This window comes from Chaetura pelagica, unplaced genomic scaffold (genome assembly GCF_000747805.2).
Source record: "Chaetura pelagica isolate M959 unplaced genomic scaffold, ChaPel_1.0 scaffold356, whole genome shotgun sequence".
Lineage (NCBI taxonomy): Eukaryota > Metazoa > Chordata > Aves > Apodiformes > Apodidae > Chaetura > Chaetura pelagica.
The window spans coordinates 5,525,066-5,548,141 of NW_009953964.1; the positions used below are offsets into that span (position 1 = coordinate 5,525,066).

A 23,076-nucleotide genomic window follows, 5' to 3' on the forward strand; every position below is an offset into this window, starting at 1 on the left:
CTGTAGGACAGTTTGTTTTCTGAGCTGAGACCTAATCTGGGACATGGACCTTCTCAGTGATTGAAATTCAGGGCATAGAAGGAAGATTATAAGTGGCAGAGCAACAGACATATGCACAATTTACACATGCTAGAGAATTTGTTGATCTGCTTGATGTTTCTTTGCACAAATTCAGAAAAAGATGGGTTATGTGTCTTGTGTTGGGTCTCCTCTGGTCTGGCACAACTGAAAGGATGGTAGTTCAGGAATCTCAACTTTGGATGGTTGTGTTTCTGAAAGGTGGTTGATTAGAGTTGAAATTGCAAGCAGAGCTAAGTGAGCTCAGCTGAAGAAGTCTTTTGAGAAGCTCTGCGCTCCCTCAAGGAAGAACAGTTATTCTCCCTCTTAGCTTTAGGGTCCGTAAGACCAGAGAGTGCCTCCTGGGAGTTGGAGGACAAGATAAAATGCAGCTAGCTGAAGTAGGTGGTTGTGTTCTCTGTATGGCTGATGACTGGGGAGGAGGGTGTCTGGTTTGCCTGGTTTGCTGTGAAAGCAGGAGAAAAAAGGCTAAAACTTGAAGCAGAGACTAGGACAAGGAGGACAGAAGACAAAGATGTGTTTATAGAGAACCCAAGTAGTGTGTGAAGCTCTGAAAGGTCAATGCAGTATTTCTTCTCTTGTATTCCCAGGGCTGCAGTCTCTTCGGCTGTTCACTTCAGCTAAAGTGCCTGATGTTGGTGGCCAGGGCAGCTGAGTGGAATAAGTTACTGGAGAAGTTTTGTTTCTGGGGAAACAAAGTTGTTGTGTCATAAATCCAAGTTGTAAAGCATGGGGAACAGGTCTGGCTTTCTTTGGATAAAATCTTAAAAGAAATACTGAGCCTTCTTGCTGCTGTTTCCCCCTTTGAGTCTCTCTTGCGTGCCATTTGCATGATCTGCAATCTTAGCCAGAGTCCCTCCAACTTCTTCTGTGTAATGCTCCAAGTCTGTAAGCAAACTGGATAAGGAACTGAGAAGCCCAGCAGTATCACTCAGGAATGTGAAATATTTCAAAGTGGCTTTTTCTAGAAGTGAAGCAGATTCTTTCTGTGTGGATCGTGGCTCCTGCTGTGTGGAGAAACTTTCCTCCCTTTCTTTGAATCAGTGGTGGGAGGCCCCACAGGGAAAGAAGTCCACCTCTTGTGTCCTGTTGCCCTCATTGTACTGTCCTACTTCTGTTCCTCACTCCTGCTTTGTTGTGCCACTTTTATTGAAATAGTCCTTAATATCAACCAGTAAAATACCAACTCCTATACGCTTAGGGTCTTGGGAAGAGGTACGTGCCATCTTTGAAGTTACAATATGACCCCATACAGTGCCTCTCTGAACAGCCATAGAAGCAGCTGTGTCTACAGTGTCCTTCTGTCTGACATCAGGTTTTATTTCCCATGTGACCATCCCAGATTCACTGGTCAGCACTGTTACTTCTAGGACACTTTATGTTCTAGGAGAGACAACTATAAATTAGAGCCAACTTCATTTATTCTACTGGAGACGTTCCCTTCAGGGAGAGTTCCTAGAGCTGGTAAACAGTGCTTTTCCCAACATCCCAAGATTGTCCGATTAAATAATAGGAAGGCTGTGTGCAAACTGGCTTCTTGGCTCTGGGGAGGAGAATGGCAGGGCAGGTGTTGAGTGCCAGTTCTCTGTCAGCTCCATCCAGACTTAGGCAGTTCATGGGGATATCCTGGAAGGAGTAGCCTTGATCCTGGAAGTTTTCTTTCCCCAAGAGGTTTCCAGACTGTATTTTGGGAGTGAAATTTCCAGTTTGTTGAAAATGGTGACATTTCTCCTGAGGTTTGCCCCAGAAAGCCCGTAGTGTGTTCTGGTGCACTTGATTCCCAATAGTTAGGGGGAATCGCAGTAACAGTGCAGGTCAGCACAAAAGGTGCAGTTTGGAGGCTCTGATAAGAAACCTTGCAGGGTTTGTTAGCTCTGGCCCTCTGCAAGAGGTGATGCTGTCAGGAGAAGACAGTGGCAGGAGCTGGGATGGAGAAGCAGGGGTCAGCAGGCAGGGGGCTCCATGAAAGGTGGCACTGCAGGTCCAAGGGAGGGGACAGAAAGACAGACAATTACAGATGTCTGAGGAGTGATAGGGTTATGAAATTGGGAGCATGAGTAAGAGAGGGACAGGGGGCTAGTAGGTAAATAGGAAGAGGAGGAAGTGGCCTTGGGCCTTGCCCAGGGACAGGTTGGGATCTGTTGGTCCAGTGACCAGAGTGGAGGACAGGAAACTAATTTCCTTTATCTACAACTATTAGGCTGTGTGATGTGGACAAACTGGCCTACTTCTCTTTGCCTTAGTGATCTGGTCTGCGACCAAGTGACCTAATCACTTGCCTTCCTATGTAAGATCTTCCATAGAATCCCTGGGCACAGTTCATCCTTTGACTCCTACCAGAAGCCACTTCTCACTTGCTTGTCACTGAAAGGTTTATGTGTCTTTGCTTACAGACCACATCTTTTCTGACAGGTTCAGAACTGGAAATCAGTAAATACAAATACTGACCTTCCTACAGCTTTCCTCTGGAGAGCTGGGATGTTCAGCTGCAGTGCTGAACCTGATGTGCTTCTCTACCAACTCTGGCTTAGATTCCTCCTTTTTGCTAGTAACTTCAAGTTGCCGGCAGCACCAGCTGGGCATGGCCCACATCTCAGAGGGCGAGAGCTGGGAAGGAGCCAGGTGCTGTTATGAAACAAGTTGGCTGGCAACTGGGATCTTGATGGGAGGACTCAAGAAGAGCAGAAGGGTGCATTGCTTTGGGGGATTAATGCCTGTCCTGGCTGGAGCTGCTCCTCGCAACCGTATTTGGACATATGACTTAATCCTGATCTCTGTCCAACCTCCCAGTAATAAACAAGTAGAAGATTTAATGCATTCCACCCAAGAGGAGAGGGCTCAGCCAAGAAGCTTCTAACTAGGTCACTGATGAGCAATCTTTCCCCTCCCTCTGTGTCATTTTTATTAATCACTTGAAAAATACATTGAGTAATGATTGCAAGCAACTTGTCAAGCCAATTAAAAACAGAGAAAGGTAGGGCTGTGAAGCTGAAGACAAATGCTGTGCTGGTTTTAAATGAGTGTCTGTAAACCCCACTGACCTGTGAGTAATTACATCCAAAAAAATGGGCAGCTGTGTGTTTCTCAGTGTGAAGGCTTGTTTCTTCTGAATCCACAGGGCAAACAGTTCATTATGGTCCAGAGATGTATCACCAGAGCAAAATCACTTTGAATCTGTCTTGTAGCTGCCCTTAGTCTGTTTGTCTATTAGGATATAGACTCTTCAGCAAGGGCTTGTCAAAGGGTTTCACACACTTTGAGTGTGAAATAAAAATAATACAGAGCACTTACTTGGAAAGGTGGTTTATTCTATGTAGCTTGACTGTAAGTGCCCTTAGCTTTAGAATCTGTCCAAATGGAAGGTAAATTGTCAAATCTTTTCATTTGATGAGGCTGAACAGTATTGGACTTTGAGGGAGAAAGAGCTGCTAGGTAATCTTGCCATCTTCTTGGTTCAGTGTGGTGTGTTTCCCTCCAGGACCATTCAGCTGTGCTTGTGTTGGGTTTTTTGGTTTATATTTTTTGTGTCAGATGGATTTGATGTGCCAACAATAAATATTTATACTCTTGTATTCCTTTTACTCTGTATCTGGATTTTGTCTTCCTGAAATCCTTGCCAGCACTGTGGGTGCTATGAAACAAGATTACTCTTTGGGAGACTGTTGCATAGTGTGTTAGATCCTGCTGTCCAGGATGTTTCTTCCCATCTGTTCCTGATTCAAATCCTCTTCTCAATTTTAGTCGTTGCTTTTGGTTACCATTCATAGATTGAAATGAGACATTAAGGAGGGAGATAGATACAAGTATGCTATGCTGCTTCTGCTGTGTCAGATGGCCTTAACGGCAATTAGTTACACAAATAAGCTTTTCTTAAAGGGGTAACAGCCTAGGTATGTGGAGGGCTAACACGTTAGCCTGCCACCTCTCAGGTCCTTGTTTTTTATCATCTTTGGAATCTCACGTTAGGGAAGGGGGCAGGAAGAATAAATCAGAACAGGAGTTTTGTTTTCTGCTGGTGCAAGAGACTTTTAGAGCTTTAAATTCTCATTTTTTTCCTTCCCATGCAAGTTGGTTTTTTTTCCTATGGAAAGTAGCTTTGTGGCTGAACCCATCAGTGTTTTCTGTCTTCCAGAGTTAATGAGCTCTATGTGGATGACCCTGACAAAGACAGTGGAGGTAAAATAGAAGTGAACCTGAACATCAGTTTGCCAAACCTGCATTGTGAATGTGAGTACCTATTTTAATTTATCAGTTTTTCTTTGCATTTTGGGTAATACTTGAAATGAGCCCAAACTGGTACTGTCGCCCTTCTTCTGTAATAGGATGGATGGAGATCAAGTAGCTGCATCCTTTGCCAATACCTTCTGTTCCAGGCCAGGGCACCTGTTCTCTTGGACTATGTGCTTGCTCTGCAGCCTGTGTTAGTGGCTGACCTCCCTTGCTGGCATCTTTCTGAATCTTGTTTCCTTTCTTCAGAGCAATCTTTTTGTCTCTGGGAGCAAGAAACCTCCCAAGTTTCATTCGTAACTCTGAAAGCACCAGGTAGTTGGCTTTTCACAGGTCACCTGCCTTGTCCACCTTAATTTTTCTGTCTGTGTAATTGAGGTTGCAGTGAAGGTGAGGGTAGGGGAGGTACATTTGCATCAAATAGGCAGTCTGAAAAGTTTGTTTTAAAAGTTCTTTCTGAAGAGCTGGTAAGACGTTTCATATTTGACAAATTATGTTCCAAGCACAGTTTAGTCCAGTGTCAGAAAAAAAATGTGGATTTTTTTCCCAGTAAAAGCAATGTGTACTTTTCCTATGCAACCTTCCTGTTATTTCTTTTGTTTTGATTTTTGTCTCTTTCCCTCCCACCCATGCAGTAGTTGGATTAGACATCCAAGATGAAATGGGAAGGCACGAAGTGGGTCATATTGACAACTCAATGAAGATACCTCTCAATAATGGAGATGGCTGCAGGTTTGAGGGCCATTTCAGCATCAACAAGGTGAGTAGGGAACAGCAAAGGATGAGTGTGTGCTGGCTGGGGAAATGCTATCAAGATGCATCTGAAAAGTGTTCAGGAAAATCTGTGTCAGTGTCTCTCTTGCGGAGTGTGCATTCATGACCCTAATCATTAGTTAGGTTAAGTCTGCAGAAAAATGTGGGCAGAGGTGGCTGCATAGTTAGACGACAGAGAAATGTGTTGAATCAGGCTTTTTCTTCTTTCTCTGGAGCAGGTAATTGAGACAGCATCTTTCAGCAGCAGAGAGCAGCTCTGTGCTGCAGCTGGGGCTGCCTAGTTGCAGCAGCCTGATGTTTAGGGGTTGTATGAACTCCCTACAAATGCTGAATGGCTTCTGTGTTTATTCCTCATGACTTTTGCACCTCTAAAATGTGACTCACTGTGCAGAGGTCTTTGGCAATGTCTCTATCCAAGTGCTCTTTTGTTCTGAGAGCCGCAGAATGACAGGAATGTTCCCTACTAGAGGGTGCCAGCACAACAGAAGCGGCTCCGTGCTGAGATGTTTGGAATCCATGCACAAGGCCTCGCGCATGCTTTGTTGGATGCCCTGCTTCTGTCTCAAAGAATGAAAATCCAGGCCTGGAGGAGGCTCCTCTCTGGGATGGGTGTGTTCAGAATTGAATAATCTTGCTATGTAATGCTGAAGATGACTAGCTGGGGTGGGGGAGGCAGTGGTGTGGCCCACTGATGTCCTAAGAAGGGCACACCCTTTATTCACGCCTCCTCATGTACCACAGGCTACAAAATCTTACTTCCTTCTTTTCCTCCCAGGTCATGCTAAATCGCATCTAAAAATAACAGGCAGAACCTCTTACTGGTTCTCTGGCATGGAAAGGATTAGGGACTTTAAAAGAGGACATTTCTTTCCTTGCCTCTAAACCACCAAGAATACTGGCAGCTGGTCCACAAAACTGGGAAAGGGCTTCTTGAAAGGTAGATCTTGTTCTGTTAATTCCCAGAGCACAGAGCTTAAATACTTGGGGTTTTGTCTACTGGATGTGGTGTGTTCTGCTCACCAAAGCAATGCAAAAAAGGGCTGCTGTGTGAGGCAGAGAGGAGCTCCCTTCACTGCTTCATCTGTGAAAGGCCACTAATTGCGTTGTCTCATATAGTGGGTGGGGCTGCTGGCAGAGGTAGGGGACCAGACCCAGGACTTCTGACTCTGAAAACCTGAACCTCTCATTTGTGAACTGGAAGTCTTCAGTCCCTTGGCAGATATTTTATGGACTTACGTATGAGCTGGTATCTGGAGTGGGACGTGGCCAGGCTTTGAAACTTGACCACGGGTTGCACTTGGGTGTTACTTTCAAACCTGAAGAGAGAGGACAAGGCAACAGTGAGAAGATTGTGTGTACTTCTTACTGCAGAGTCTGCCACCCTGTTTACCAAGTTTGTGTATGACACAGCTTGTGTCCACACCTGAAAGTGTTCCCAGGAGTGCACTGCTGTTCCTCAAGTCATTTCAATTAGCTTTCCTGAAAGCATATGGAGCCAGCATGTGGCCTCCCATGGCCCTGCTGGTGAGGTGTCTCTGCAGAGAGCACAATGAGCACCAGTTGTATAACTGTTCTCCCACTCTTATCTTAGGCTGTGTCAGATTCCTCCTCGGTGTTGCCAAAGGGTTTGCAAATCAAGACTGCTTTATTTCCCAACTTTTTCTTGCTAGGAAAAAATTCTTGCACCCTCCGTAACAGCAATTGAGCTCAATCTGTTGAAAGATTTCACGGAGTAGGGCTAGTGACCTGAATAGTGTGTGCATGCTGGAGTGATCTCATTAGAATGACACCAGTGCTCATTTTTTGTCTTGGAACTGAGTCCTTAGGTGAACTCATTCTTACACACAATGTTCTCAAAAGTAAGGTTGCTCATGGCCAGGACTACAACAGGAATATATCCACAGCTCTCTTGGGTTGTTCTGCAGCAGTGGGCCCATTTACCAATGCAAGATGTGGGAGTAAAAAAATTAAGCAACTGTTTGTTGCCTGTCAGAGACATGAATCTTGCTTTAATGAAGATGAAAGACATAGCCTTAAGTGTTAGGAATCCCTGAAGTTGGGAGTGATCCACTCATCGCCTCCTAGTCAGCAGCAGTGGCAGTGTGAGGGTGCCAGACTCTTGGATTGTGGGATGTAACTGATCTCAGCTCTGTGCTGTGGTGGTGTTGGTCAAGTGCAGGAAAGTATTTCAGAGTCTTTCTCTGACATGCCAGGGGTTGGCCACTGCTAAGTAGATACAGCCCGCTAGGCTGGATAGATCCAGGCATTTCTGCTTCATATCACAGAGTGCAGCAATGCCTGGAGGGATAAAATGTGAAATCCTGTCTTCCTTGTCTTGATTAATTTTAGGTCCCTGGTAACTTTCATGTATCAACGCACAGTGCCACTGCGCAGCCGCAGAATCCTGACATGACTCATGTCATCCACAAGCTCTCATTTGGGGACAAGTTACAGGTGAGTGTCTTCCTTGAAAATTCCCTGGCTCTAGGGGAAGGAATGCAGTGAGAGTGACTTAGTATTATACACTTTGGTTTTATGGAAGGGCCATGTACAGTGTGGGGGGGACATAAGAAAGACTGCCTGGGTGAACGAGCTCGTCTTTTGCATTCATTCAACGTACACTCAGTGCAGAAGAGTTCACAAACTGTTTATATGCCACCACTTCAGGAAGGAGCAGTGTTCAGTCATGCAGTAACTTTGCTGTTTTCATCTGAAACTGAAAGTGCTTTTGGAAAACTATGTGGCTGTCTTCCTGCAGGGAGTAGAAATGAGGATTTGTGGCTTTGCGAGCTCTTCTGCAATGCTGTTTTCAGTATTAATACAACAAACAAATCTTGACTGCCTTTGCAGAGGAGCAGTGAACATACTAAGGGAAGATGTGTGCTCGCTACTGTCTTTACTATGGTACCAGTGAAGTTCATTTCAATTCACTTCACTTTACCTGTACAGCAGACACCTGTTAGTCAAATTTGTTCTGTGAAACACAAGTTAGACTTAGAGCTACCAGTTCCTTGCTGGGAAGAAGCTGAATGTGTGCACTTGCCCTGTGGATAGGGTTTCACCAGGTGTTGCAAGTTATGTAATAATTTCTGATTTCTCAATAAGGACAGATTACAGCACTTCTCTAGCCTACTTCCAAGGAGCAGGCATCATAGGTGGGAGTTATATATGTGCACACCCAGTTTGCGACTCACCCTAAACAGTGCTTACCCATAGTCTCTCTGTAATCTTCTTTCCTCAGCACAGACGTCTCATTAGTCTGCTTCTTGTACACCCACTTCCAAAGCCCTTTTTCATGCTAACAAGTCTAAGCGTTGCTTTGTAGTCTTCTGACTCTGCTCCTGGCTTCTTTTTGGAAATATCTTGTGTGGGAACGCTGCAATATTAGCATATAAATAAGCTTTGCTTAATGTCTGTAAAGCATATTGAGATTATGAAAAATATTAGGTAAGTGCTAATAGGGAGCTCTGCAGTTTGCGTGGGAAATCAGTGCTCCAAGGTAGCGTTCCCATTGTTTTATCATGGAGACTTTGAGTAATGGAACTCAAGTGTGAATCAGCATGAATGAGATGAGAAGTCTGGACAGTTGGAGGCAAAGGAGCAAGTGTGTTTGGTTCTGGTGGTGAGAAACCTGTCTAGCAAACATGTAGTTGGCTCCTGAGTTGGACAAGTTCTGATGAGTACTTCCAAAGCTCAAAATACTACTCATCATCTCCCTACACAAGAATAGAGCGTGTAGGTGCTGCTGATTCTGTAGGTAAACAGGAGTTCAACAGCACAAATTAAAGAAGGATATGTTCACTAAGTAGGTGCTAGCAAGATTCAGCAAGCAGTGTAGAGAGCCAGCAAGTATGAAGAGCTTTCAATCTGTGTAGATATACCTTTGAATATTTTTGGTTGTCTCCACCTGCTTTGATGTAATATATGCTCATGTCTTGAAGGGAATGAGGAGCTTCTCATTTGCTTGTGTCATGTGCTGGGAGTTAGTTCTTTTAAGTTGTTACTGGCTTGTTCAGAGTGGTCCATTAAGGTTTATGCTGTGTTCTCCAGAAAAACCAGTATGTTTGAAGTAGAGATTTTAATACTGTCTGGCATCAAATGAGCTTCAGTTCTTCAACAGTAGTTAATGCACAATAGAGGCAGTCTTTTTGTCGATTTTTTCCTCATGTAGATGAGACTAAAATTCAAACCAATGAAGTTCTTGCATGTCAGCTAACCTAGTAAAAGAGATGTGGAAAGTAGGAGATTATATGCTTTTAGTCATTATTCTCTTGAGAGCTAGATCATGGTGTTGAATAATCCTATTTTTAACCTTAGTAAGAGGTCTTGTTTTCCCTTGATAGTTGCAAGGTTGGGAGTTATTTTATCCTGCTGTTGGACTCTGCTTGGGTTATATGTCCAGTTATATGACTTTGCATGTGTTTGTAGAGGTTAAAGCCAGGGTGTTCAAGGCCCTGGCAAGCACCTTTTTGAGCTCTTAAGTAGCAGCAGAATTGAAGTGTTGGCACTGTTCAGCTACTAACTAGCCTCCTGTGCCACTGCTCCAAGCAGTAGATGTGGCTTCAGCAGTGCAGCACAGTCCTGAGAACGTCAGGCTGAACAGACTTGCTTAAGTTTTCTGTTGCAAAGTAATTTTGTTATTGTGGCCAAAATGTTACTGCTTGTTGAAGTCCTTCCAGGTACTTAACAAGGTACAAACAAGTATGTTCCCCCAAGGAACACACCTGTGCCCTTTGTAGAGCAGAGATTAATTAGCAATCTATGCACAGCAGGTATTGTATTAGGAGTCCAGAGTATTCCACAAGGAAAATCATGGTAAAACATCAGACTGGGAGTTACAAACGTCATCCATGTTGCAAAGACAAGAGAGGCAGATGCACCGAAGAACCTGATGGCACAGAAACAGGCAGTCGTGGAGATGTCTGGTGGCTTTTTTTGTGTGGTAGCCCTGGAACTCACAGCTTTGCAATTCATTGTGTAGGAAGGTGCAGAGCAGACAACTCTTATGTATAAATAGATGTTTGGATGCTGGGGAGCCAAGAACAAGAACATAAGTGCAAATATACCCCTACCTCACAGGACAGATAGAGTTGTTTGCTGAGTGACCACTCAAATATTTACTGTTAGTGTTTGAAGTGGACCTTAGAGTCTCTGGCCCAGATATGCCATAACAGATTTCTCAAGTGTACCAAGAATGGAACATAACACTGTAGCCCAGTCCAGAGGGTTCTCTTTCTTCAGATGTTTTTTACAAGGAGTAAAGAATATGTGCAGTCTGCATATGTAGTTTGGAAATGGTTGCTGTTGTGTAAAAGATTTGAAATACCAGCAGACTGAAAAGCTCTGTAGAAGATTCAGCTCTTGCTTTTGCTCTGTGCTTGTTACTAGCACCTTGCCAGGTGAACTTGCTGATGATTTTGTCTCTCTAGAATTTACTTTCTCAGGAGAGAAACGGGTTCAGTTGCTGCTTCCTCCAAAGTGTCATCCACTCCGTAGCATTCAGAATAGGGAAGCAGCCAGGATGAAACAAATACATCCACATATTATCAGTTATTGAGAGGGTCTGGGAAGGAGATTGCATTGCCCTGTTAGTGAGATGAAACTGTCACACCCATGACCAAATACTTCCAAACTCTTCTTCCCTGTTGTCTGGCTTAAAGGTCAGGAATTTCTGTGTTGTGGAGTTACTTGTCCTTTCTGTGTAGCATATTCTGCATTATGTGAATGTTGCAACCTCTCATCTACAGCTGTTGCTGTGGGCTTTTCCATGTCTAGAGAGTTCACAAATTTATAATTCTGTCTGTGGACATCAGACTCCAGATCCTAGTATGAGGAAGGCATAGGATGGAAATCCTGTTATATTTGCATGCCTGGGACCAGCTGCAGGAAAAGCTGAATGGATGGTAGTGTTGGCATGTGTGTCTTTCCCATCTTCAAGGACACAGTGTGCATGGTGTGAAAGCTGGGCTGAGAAGTTAGAGCTGTTCAAGCCCAGCTACTCAGACATTTACAGGAGAACTCTTGAGTTTTAACCTGAGTATGACTCTCATTTTTTTCCCTTTCAGCCTGATTAATTAATTTCACAGTTAACTATGCAAAGCTCTTAGGAAATACCTCACCATGAAATTTCACAACTGGACTCTTCCAACTGCAATTCCTTTAGCTTTGGAGTGGTTTTGAAGTTTCGCATTGTAAGATGTTGTGAAATTAACTTTTTTACTTGGAATCAACCTCTCTGGTGACAGTCACTGAAAGATATTTCAAGTCATATTTTACTGGGTTGAGAATTTGGTTTCAGAAAGGTTAAATCAGGCTGATCTCCTTGTTACAGGATAGGACAGGGAAGCAAAGATCAAGGCTACCAAGTCAGAGCGTAGTTTCTTCATATGTCTTTTTGCTTTCCAGGTCCATAACGTTCATGGAGCATTCAATGCCTTGGAGGGAGCAGACAAACTCAGCTCAAATCGTATGTATTCTTGGTGATTACAGGTCATAACTACCCTCTGCAGGAGGGAAAACAAGGTCATTCATGCAGCCCTGATGTATCCAGGAGTCTTTAATTTGCCTCTTAAACCAAAATGATCCAGACATTGCAGACTGACATTTGCATTTTCTCCAGAGCCATAGAGAAGACTTAGCACAACTCTTCTGCAGCCTGGACATTGTCTCCAGCTTTGTTATGACCAACTCAGAATTACTGGGTTTTATTCATATCTTATTGCTGTAGCTTCTGTTTGCTACTATCACCGCCACCAGAACTTTTCCTTGTTGTTATGTTGCAAGTTAGCTCTTACTTTTAAGACCTACTCTGTGGCTGGAAGGACAGATGTTTTCATTGCCCTTCTTTATGATCAGCAAAACAAAAGGAATTTTCCAGTGCATGCTACAATTCGTCATAGTTTTTCTCCTTCCAGTGTTCAGGCTCCTGCAGGATATTGCTCTTGTCCACTTCTTTGAAAAAAATTTCCATGGCTGTTCCTGAAGCTAGGCAATTCTGGTTTGTTTTTTTTCCCCCCCCCAGGAGCCAAATGTCATTGCGTTACATTTGGCCAAAGGATCCTGCAGAGAAATAACTTAGGTTTCTGTTTTTGAACTGTTTCAGCAGACATAAAAAATGGCACAAGCTATTTAAATAACAAGGAAAAAAAGTTGTTAAGCAGCTGTAGGAGAAAGGAGAAATTAAGATGGGTGCACAAGAAATGGGGTTATGCAGGTTGTGATGCCTCAGATTTTCCTGTCAGAAGAAGCTCAGTGAGCTGCAGCTCTAGCCTTAGCTAGATCTTGATTCAAGTGTTTTGTGGTGCTGGTCTTGTCATTTATAGTTGCAAGCAGTTAGGAAGGTTCAAGTGACTCAAACTCATCTCCATGGGTTGTGGTACTACAGAAGTCTCAGAATGATGTGCAGGTTCTGGTGCCATCCAGCTGCTTTATCACATTTTGTACAAAGGACATAAATGTAGGATGTGAAGTTGTTCCTTTCTCGCAGAACCTGAGATAAGAAGGGAGATACCTTTCCTGTGACTTACTTTTTTTAGTTGATTTTGCACGTTTGCTTTGAAATGTTGTGTAGGCTGTGTTCCCTTCCCCTGAATGCTCACGTCCTTTCCTTTTCTGACCACAGCTCTTGCATCTCACGATTACATACTGAAGATTGTCCCGACCGTGTACGAAGACATGAGCGGCAAGCAGCGATACTCCTACCAATACACTGTAGCAAATAAGGTAAAGAAGCAGGTAGTTCTCAGAGAAGCTCCTTATTGCAGCCCAGTGGATGCGTGGAGGTTCTTCAGTCATCATTCCTCCTCCCTCTTGCTCCTCTGCTCGGCAGCCTTGTGCGTTTTTTGTAGGTGAGCAGTAGCCTCTGCTGGGAGGAGGAGGAACTGAAGCCCTTCAGAACCTTGCTTCATGTTGCTCCTGGTGCTGATGTTTTCCAAGGTTGGGATTGTGAGGGCTTGTCAGAGCAGGTGGTGGTGGTGTTTTAGTTCTAGAGAAAGGGATCTTTACTGCTGACTTTCCTGTATGTCAGTTTAACTGATCTAGGTTTCTATAAGTGTGTGGAAGGTTCCTACATGCTGCAGGAGCTCCTGTGATTTATGTCAAGATGCATCTGGATGGAAACTGCAGTCCAGCTGAACATACAAAACAGCACTTATACATGGTTTTATTAATAAAACCGTCTAAATTGTGATGGATGTATCAGACAAATAAGCTAGTAGAGTTTTTAGCATTTTACAAATGTTGCTGTTAAGCAACTGGACCTGCAGCAGCAAATAAATACTGGCTGACTATTTCACAGTCCCTACTTTATTATAGTGGATTATGATAGTTATTCTACCTTTATAATTCTTAAATTAATTTACAATAATTGTGAATAAATTTGTATTTTAAGAATACAATGTATTAAACTTGAAAAAGTAAATAAGGACTTTTTCTTTAAGTTAAAAGCCTCTTTCAGTTTAAAATTATTTGCCAGTCTGGTGATAAATGGAAGTCCAGAATCTCTTTATCATCTGTGCATTTTACTGCTATTCTGCCATAACTGAGAATCGGGCACACACTCTTGTGGAATAGTTCTCAGATTAACATTTCTGTCTATAGGGGCTTTTGAGCTTGCTTGTACAGTGTGTCCCAGTGATGTGGATGTCTCCCTCTATTCAGATGGCAGTGTATTTGTTCTGCTTAATGTCACAACGGTTGTTCTGATACGACGCAAGTTCTGAAAAGTAATTTGGAAAATAGGCAGCAGGAGCTTTTGGCAGTTCTGTGAGCATGGCTGCAAACTGGGGCGTTTGGCCAAGACTGATTCATTAGGGCAGGATTGCTGGTGGGGAAAAGGGGAGAGGAAGGAACAAATGAGGTCAGTTCTATCAAAACTGAAGTGCAGAGAGACAGTGTTGCTGGCTCTGCATTTTCTGATTAAAAATAAAAAAATCAATTATTGGTGCTTAGACCTTCACTCCCCACACTGGTTGGTGATAGACACAAACTGGAAGCCATTGCAATATTCTGGCACAGATTGGCTAGTGTGAAGAGATGGATAGAGTCTTAAGTGTGGACTGTCTCCTCTCCCCTTTTACCTCCTAGACCCTCTGTTTCCTCACTTCCCCAGATAGCTGCTGTCCTAAGATATGCTGCAGAACTTCTGCAATTAACTTCTGCAATATTATGACTGGGGACTTCAGCCACAGTCTGCCTCTCTTGTCATCCACGGGAAAAAAAAATCCCAAACAAAACAAAACAATAACCTAAATTGGGGGAAATTTGGGATTTATATGAGATTAATGAGGGAGATAGATGCTATTTCACTAGCTCCCTATGAGCTCACAGAGAGTAGAATTATCTTTCTTGTCTCATGCTCATGGGTTTCCTGTTGCTTGTCCTTTCTCAATCTTTCTGAAATATTTGAGGTTGTCTTTGCCTCTGGGTGAAGAATTAAAACAGAAAAGGTCAGCATGTCACAGGGTTAAGGAAGGGAAGAGCAACTGGATAAAGAGGCAGTGTGTGCCATGCCAGTGTGCTGATGGCTCTCATGGGATTGCTGAGTCCCCAGCCTGCTTTGATTTTTCTTCAGTCTGTCAAGATAAATATCCTGATCCTTCAAAATTGATATATATTTCTACTGAGAGCACAGACAAAATATTAGCTCAAAAAGATGTGACCTACCATACTAAGTTGATATTAGTACCTGTTCTGCATTGACATTGTGCAGTATCTCTTGTTGGGGTGTTGTCCTGCAGCTGATTGATTGCACTGTACCTGCTGTTAAAGAAGTGGATTAAAGGAGATTATCACTGGCAATCTGAAGATGTCTCTCCTAAATGAGGTTGGAAGACGTTTTGAACCTTTGCCAATATTTTTCTGTGTACAGTTTCATTTTGGCTTTCAGCATGATTTTTAAACATTCTCTGTGATTCATACTGAGTGGGCAAAGCATTTACTTTGTTGATCCCAGTGCAAAGGGGGCTTTGCAGACAAGAGCTGCTGCTTGCTATTCTGAGTGTGTGGAGAAGGAGGGATTTTCAGGTTCTTGCAAGATAAGCTCCATTTTGTTTGATGAATATCCCAGTAAACGAGTTACAAACTGATGGTACAAAAACACCTACAACCACTGAAGGGACTGCTTGTATTTAAATAGAGCAGATCTAAGCTAGAGAAATCAATGACAGTCTTTATTTACTTCTCTAACTTTGAATGAAGGTGAGAGTAAGCACCATCACTCCTTGTTCCCAGCTATGTCATTATCAGACTGTACAGAACTTGAACTTACTTTCCTATTTGATAAGGATGGGGTTGGGCAGTCATTCAGGAATTAACTGTTTTCTTCTTTCAATCTGATCGTTAGTTCAAACAATGGAGTTAGGGCCAGATCCACAGAAGCAGTTTTACTGCAGACACTATCTGGAATGAGATGGCTCACATTTTCTGCCATTTTCCCCCCACTTTCTTTTCTAGGAGTATGTAGCCTACAGCCACACGGGCCGCATCATCCCAGCCATCTGGTTTCGTTATGATTTGAGCCCCATCACAGTGAAATACACAGAGAGGCGACAGCCTTTGTACAGGTTTATCACGTCGGTGAGTTGCTGTAAACGTCTAATTCTCTGTTCTCCTGCCTGTCTTTGGTTTCTCTTCTAAGTCTTTTTTGTCCAGAAGAACTGAGTTTCTGCTTCAGAGCATTGTGACACGATTGAAATGAAGCAGTGCATCACTGCAGTTGTATTGAAGTGTAAGTGAGGTAACTGGTGAGCCCTGTGCTCTGACAATTTGATTTAATAGCTAGGCAGAAGAAGAAGGAAAATTATCCTGGTCCAGAAGTGCCAAACTCTGTCTAGACAGGATGGGCAGTATTGCAGCATGTCCAAAACTTGGAAGTAAGCTAATGTAGTATTCAGTAAAGCATGCTGCAATAAACTGTCTCTCTAATGGTGAGATCTAACTTGCAGAGAATGCAGGGCAATTGTTTCACCCAGTGCTGCTGCTTGGCTTAATATGGGTATGCCGGGTCCAGGCATTGACTCCTGGGTGGAGGTGGAGAAGAGCTGTATTCTCAAATTCCGGAGGTGTTTTTCTGACGAGTTATGTTTTGGTCTACCCAGATGACATCCTGCAGCACTGATCTCAGCATCTATAACAAAGTTGTACTGTACAAACTTCTAGTTAGACAAAAAGCTATTTAAAGATCTTCCAGAACTTTAAAAAAATGTGTCCTAAGGGAGTTGTCTTTAGATTTTAAGCCGCAGTCTGCTGTGCCAGGGAGGCACAGTAGAATGTGAAGGAGTTGATAAATTGGCTGGAAAGAAGACTTCAGATTTTGATTTTTAAACTCTTTGAATATTTTCATTGAAAGTAACATAAACAGTGTTGCACTTGAAGATTTTGATTTTGCAGCTTCTGATAAACACCAAGTTGTCTTTGCTTAACTTTAGAAATGTGTGTGATCGCACGTCTGTTTGGTTTCAAAACATAATCCTAAAAAAGTTCAAACATCAGCATTTTATGACATGACATCTCATCCTGTCTCTACTTCATTCCCTAACAATATGCTTTTATGGGTTTCTTACGCATCTCATTGGGGGTGAGAGTGTGGAGGTGTTTTTAACAGGAACCAGTGTTGGCATTACTCTTTGTTATGTCCGTTGCCAGCATTGATTTACTGCTGATGTGCCACTGTATGTATATAAATAGCATCTGTTGAATTCGATACCGTGCTTCAGAGTTTATAGAAGGCACCCACAGGAGGGGCTTTCCTCACTGGTTGCCACAATGATCCTTTGGATTTGAGGTGGCCCCAGCTACTTCTGCCCCATCCTGTCTGTAAAGTTAGCCAGGCCCAGGCTGGCTGCTGGACTGCTGAAGAAGAGTTTTCCAATTTGTTTGTGTCATAGAAGCATAAAATTGTCTTGGTTGGAAAAGACTTTTATGCTCAAGTCCAGCCATGACCCTGGCACTGCCACATCCAGTTCTCTGCTTTGTTTGGTCTTCAAAATGGCTGTAGTCTTAAGCAGCTCACTTGGGGCCATTCCAGTTGAACATCCTTCCTGTGATCTGTGGTCTGTAGGTGACACTGATATCTGCAGTAATTGTCATGCAATACATCAGACAGGTGGGCCAGGCCCTTGACAGATGTGGCTGACTCAGAGGCAGATCCTTCTTACAGATGCTGTATCGTGGGTATCAGTCTGGACCACCTGGCCCTGGTACACATGACCTGCTCTTCCTCTCATTTGGGTTCAGAATGTTTTACAGTAGGACAACCTTGGCTGTGTATGTGCTGCACTTAAAGCTTTACAGCTTTCAAGGTGTCCTTGAAATGGTTGGAGGGGGGGAGCATTGCTGCAGAGGATCAAAACACCTTTTGTCCTAGGTTTCCTTGCCCTGTTTTGATGACATGATCTGTTCTGTTGTCCTTTCCACTGCTTTAGCACCTTCCTGTATCTCCAGCCTGGCCTTTTGCATCACAGTTGGTCTGGAGACGAGTTAGTGATGATCAGCACTGGGCTGAGGTCCAGACAGAGATTGTGCTGGGACATCTGGAGTCATTACCAAATGGGGCTGGCCATGGAAAGTATCAGCTTTTTCTGAGCAGCAGCTGCCTAATTTAAAAACCAGAAGAGGGGCTCTTGAGTAGGGAGATGACTTGTGACTCCTTTCACTGAGCAGATTGGTTACTGGAGCACCCATGTGGCTTTCCATGAATTTAAATGTCTTTGGGGATGGGCAAGGATCCTGTGGGCTTAAAGTCAACTGTAGGGGGAAAATTGTGTCAAATGTTGAAGGGAAGGATACACTGTGAAGGGATGATCCCATGTGGAGAGATCAGATGAGAGAGAGGTGTTGATTGTTCAGAGAGCCAAAGGAATCTCGTTCTGCTGCTGGGAGGGTTATCTGATGCTCTTTGTTAGTAATGAGCTTGCCCTCCAAAAACTTCAGCACTGTAAAAAGCAGCATTATAGCACCATAGCAGTGTTCCCAGGTTTTCTGTGTTCCCAACGGACCCACTCTAACTTGTGCCTGCTTCTTGGGTCTTTGTGGTATGAAGAATTATCCTAATATCCTGTACCAGGTGAGATGTGCTTCCTGTGCAGGACAAAGGTGTAGATTTTACTTTACATGTTACACTTAAAAAAATTCAGTACTAAAGAAGATTGTGACCCACTGCTTGTGGGTCAGTGCTGCCACTGTCACTATGCTGTGAATTTGCCATGGGTCCTGGGTTTAACCACAGACACTTGATGTAATGTTAAACACAGTAGGTTTTGCCTGTCAAACTGTATTGCTTAAAAACAAGGCATCTCCCCATAAAGAGAAGCCATTCATGGCCTTGTGGTTGAAGTTATGGAGCAAGGGGAAAAGTTCCAACTACTGAAAATTTATGAGTTCCTGTAAGTGGCCAAGCTGAAAGAAGATTTTATCATGAGGTCAGTGTAGGGGCTATGAGGGGAGAGCAGGCAGTAAACAAGCCAAAGTTCTGCTAAAGCATTCAAAATGCAAAGAAAACAATATTATTTTTTTCCCTGATATTAGAGGACTTGTCTTCTGTCTAGGTGTGAAAAAAAATAAACTGGAAAAAATGGGGGGAAAGAAGGTTGCAGGGAGAATTATTTCAGCTATGGGACCTATTACCATCATGTATCATAGACTCAGTCCTGTGGTGTTTTAAGATGTTGTTTTCCTACAAGATGTGCTGCAGGTCAGCCAGAAATCTCTGGGTGGGATTCTTACTTTCCTAGGAATTACCTGGGAGGCCCTGCTGGTCCCCTCTGTCCTTTAAACGTAATTTTCAGATTTTAAGACATCCCAGAGGAGGTCCACAATCATGTATCTGACACTTGCCTTTCTGTCATCCTGCTTGCAGCCTTACCTCCTCCTACAAATCCACTCATGTTTTTCTTTAGATTTCAGCCCCCCTCCCAGCCACTATCCTGGAATCAGATTCTGTTCAAAACCCTAGTGTTCCCTGCATTGCATGTCTCTCACTGCTGTAATTGTTGCACTTCTGCATTTGTTTTCCTTCCTCCTTTAATGGTTGGGCCTGAGTCAAACCATCACCTAATGGATCCAAACGCAGATCATTCCCACTATTAAACTCCATGAAATATAAAGAAGTGCATGATGCCCAAGTCCCTTCAGTGCTGCTGAGGAGCGACGCTCCACACGCGTGAGGACTGTGATGGTAGAGAAACACGGTGGTGCAGCTTCTGTGCTGACCTAGAGACCAACTCTGGTGCTGTCTCTTTTTTGTCGCAGTGAGACAAGAGGGCTGTGTGCGTGCTGGGAGGCAGGCTCCAAGAGAATGCCAGGTGTGTGTGACTCATAACACTCAGCAGCAGGGAGCTGTGCAGATGAATATATTTTGTTTTCTCTTCCCCACCCCCCTGTGCTGCTGCACTGAAATCAGATTTTCCTACCATATGATGCAAAATCTTGGTGTTGGATGGTTTTTCTGTTGTTTGCGGTAGAACATCTCCTGTCAGCTGAGCTGCTGTGGACTGAAATAACCTAACTCCATTGCGGTCATTTTCCCTGAAAAGTCACCCTGCGTCATGTTCCCAGGGATGGCAGGGAGGGGGGCAGAGGGGGCAGGAGCTGGACTTGTCCCCTAATAATACTAACTTTGCCACAGGCTGGTGCTCTGCTTTTTGAAGCCTTTACCCGCTGGAATGCCAGCTGTCCTGCAAAAGCCATTTTTACTGCAGCTCCTCATGTCACCAGCTCACTAAACACATATATCCTGGCTATAAATACACATGTAAATGAGAGCTTTATTGCTTGCTGCCCTTGCTCACCGTTAATGAGCTGCTGGTCCTGTTGCCACTGTTGACTCCCTGCTGAGCTGAACCCTGCTGCTGTTGCCTTCCTCCTTTCTCTGTAACTTAGCCCATGGGCAGCAGTGCTGTCTGGGAGACATGGCATGGTAGGTCTAGTGTGGCAGCAGTTCCCTTCTGTGTCTGTTGCATTGCATTTCTCTGATGCCCTGCTACACTGGCTGACTGATTTTGAGTTCCCCTCTCTCTCACTCAGCTTTTAGCTCACCAAAAAAACCCCATCCCTGTTTTCCTAGGCAGGCCCTGAGCTCTGTATCTTGTCCCTTCCTTACTGACACAGTGTCTCCAAGTCACAGAGCCACCTAATCCTGCACGATGCAAAAGTCCAAATGCAAAGAGCATCACAGTTGTGAGGTAAAAAATGTGGGAAGTGCCAGGTCCTGTATAATTATAACTTGGCCGTTAAATGTTATTAGGCTACGTTATTGTGTATCATACTTTCCATGTGAGCCCTGCCTTGTGCACTGGGTGGGGTGGCACCCTGTGGGCAGCATTTCTTCCCATCCTATGGTATTTGACTGCTGCCCTGTTACAAGCAGGTGATTTGTACTAACCCAGTCCTGAGAACAAGTCATAGGTTTCCACAGGGACTTGAAGACAGTTGCTGTCGTGATATTGAACCCTTCAAATGTGTTTTCCATCGCAGTTTCCCTGGGATGAAAGTTTGGCATTGTCCTTGTTTCACAGATAAGGGAATTGAAGCAGTGTATTGCTAAGTCCATAACAGGTGGCCCCTGATTTTGGGTGCTCCAAGCCAAGGTTTGACGTGTCAGAACACCTTAGTGTTCTTCTAGGACTGGAGAACTGAAGTAAGCTGTTATGCTAATCAGGAGATTAATTTTTTCCCTAACTCAGTTCTTGAAAATTATTATGTGTTTTTACTGGTGTTTAGATAATTCAACCCATGACATCTTGCATGGAAAACTTTGGCCCACAGAGAGTTAAGTTGGCAGTGCTTTTGTAATGGAAAGTGTTAGGCAGACTTAGCTGTAGGTGTCACTGGTAGCTAGATTTCTCTGTTAGTCACTGTCCTTCACATGCTATTTCAGTGTCTTTTGCCTGTTTGCAAATGCTGTACCTTGTGAAATAGGGAAAAGACTATAAGGCTGTAGTATTTATAATAGAAAACAGAAGCTGGAAGATATGAGCAACACAGAGCTGCTAGAAAGCTTTATTAGGTGGAGTTTTGCCCAGAAAGGAAGAGCATTCATGCTGTAGGCTCCTAGGAGCTGGGATTTATGATTGGTCAGGCTATGATGAATTCAGGGTAGCACTAAGTTTTTCCACTGCAAGAAACATTTTTCCTCAATGATTTTAATGCAATTACCTCCCTAGTGCTGTTACCCAGTTCTCATTATGCTTCCAGAAAATATTGCCTCCTGGAAGCAGTAGGCAGTAATACCCTTCCCTCCAGTTTCAAGCTGCAAAAAGTTTCCCTCATCACTGACAAACCTGTTTCCTCTCTCTGTACATTTCAGATATGTGCCATCATTGGAGGAACATTTACTGTAGCTGGGATCCTTGACTCCTGCATTTTCACAGCATCAGAGGCCTGGAAGAAGATCCAGCTGGGGAAAATGCAGTAGCAGTGAAACTCTACCCTAGTCTCCAAGGACAGGAGCAAAGATTGAGAAATCTACCACTACCTGTTTTTGTCTTTATTTTCTATTTGATTGAATCAGTAAGTTTTTCTCTAATCAGGCTGTTCTCAGTGAAGATGTCTTCAACAAATCAAAGAAATCTCCATGCATTTCAGAGCTCTGAGAGTGAAAATTCAGTGGAAGTAGGGCATGGATTTCAATTCTCTCCCCCCAGAAAGAGAGGTTGGAATTCCATCTATGAAATACACTGTCAGGTCTAAGTAAGGATGACAGTCTGTTCTCTTGAAAGGTTCCTATGGCAGTACACAAACTAGGTAGTAGATTGCAAAGAGTTGAGCTGTATTGTGGCACTTTTTTTGGAATTCTGTTGTATTTGCATGATTAGACAATCGACTTTTGTATAAGGCAAAAATTATACATTAGGAAGAAATTCCACCTGTGGTGCCAAAAAGGTGATATATCTGTTGGGGAGGAATGGAAAGTGTTAGTCCCCGTAGCAAACTTGAGAGACAGAAGGCAGAAATAACATCAATAACTATTTTGTGCTTGTATTGAAAGTTCTTTTGTTCAGATATGACCTTTCTAATGAAATAAGCAAACAAGAAGAGAAAGCCTTCCCCCAGTTACCTTTCCTGGGTAATGTGTGACCCAGGCAGCAGAGGGCCTTTCTTTTACTCTGGATGTAAAAGTAGTTTCATTTCTTCCGAGAAACTGAATATCCAGTCTTGTGTTTACAGGTGGCATGAAGTAAAAACCAAACTGAGCAACATGGTTTTATGTGGCCTTTGCTTGGAAAGGGAATGGTTGTCTTTACAGCATTAGCTTTTATTCTTTCTTATGTTTTTTTAAACACAGACCACCCAGCAGTAGTTTGGATTCTGTACTTCTGCTTTGTTATTGTTGTTGTTATTTTGAAAAGGGGTTGTGTATTCTACATGTTCAGAAAAATGGTGCAGTCTTCTGGGTGGGTGATGAGCACAGTTTACTGTCTTGCTTTGTGTGTGTATCGAATACACCTGTCAAACACAGGAAAGTCTGTTTTTTCAGGTTTTAAGGTGCCTCCTTTTTCCTTTCAAATTCAGTCAAGCATCTTTTCTGAGCCCTAAACTGACACTGTTCATCCACAGGTACAGCAGTAGCAGGGCAGGGATTCCCACAAGCTGGTCCCTGATGATAATTGTTTTGTTGTATTCCTTAAAAAGGTACCTGAGCTTCCATGCCTATTCATTCAAGCCTTGTCTTCTGGGGCCTCCAATAAATGGAGGTGTGAGGGGGAAAACTACTGCCAGGTGTGGCTTGCATTAATGGTAGACATGAGTTCACTAAAATTAGACCAGTACCCAGCAGTGCATTTTCCATAGCCTCCTAAAGGTTCCTTGAGTAGTAGCAGTCTCTGCATGCTTTATAAATGTCAGAGCTGAGGATTCACAAATGTTAAGTGATCCAGGATGGATCAAAATCATAAAATAAAAATATTTTAATTATAAATTCTAAGACAGATGCAGAATTTCCCTTGCACAATATCTACTGCCCACTGCACTTTCCTGGAGGCAAAAGTATCCAAACACGAC

General features: G+C 43.4%; 1 protein-coding gene across 1 annotated transcript in view; it reads left to right on the forward strand.

The window, feature by feature from the left end:
* The window catches only part of ERGIC1 (endoplasmic reticulum-golgi intermediate compartment (ERGIC) 1), an 87,743-nt gene extending 65,621 nt beyond the window's left edge, over positions 1–22,122 (forward strand). Inside the window, exons 4-10 of the mRNA XM_010002077.1 lie at positions 4,211–4,305; positions 4,941–5,065; positions 7,429–7,533; positions 11,485–11,545; positions 12,701–12,801; positions 15,532–15,654; positions 21,383–22,122. Coding sequence (XP_010000379.1) covers positions 4,211–4,305; positions 4,941–5,065; positions 7,429–7,533; positions 11,485–11,545; positions 12,701–12,801; positions 15,532–15,654; positions 21,383–21,490 — 718 coding nt within the window. The 3' untranslated portion in view covers positions 21,491–22,122. The remainder of the gene's footprint in view (positions 1–4,210; positions 4,306–4,940; positions 5,066–7,428; positions 7,534–11,484; positions 11,546–12,700; positions 12,802–15,531; positions 15,655–21,382) is intronic.
* The last annotated feature ends 954 nt before the right edge of the window (positions 22,123–23,076 follow it).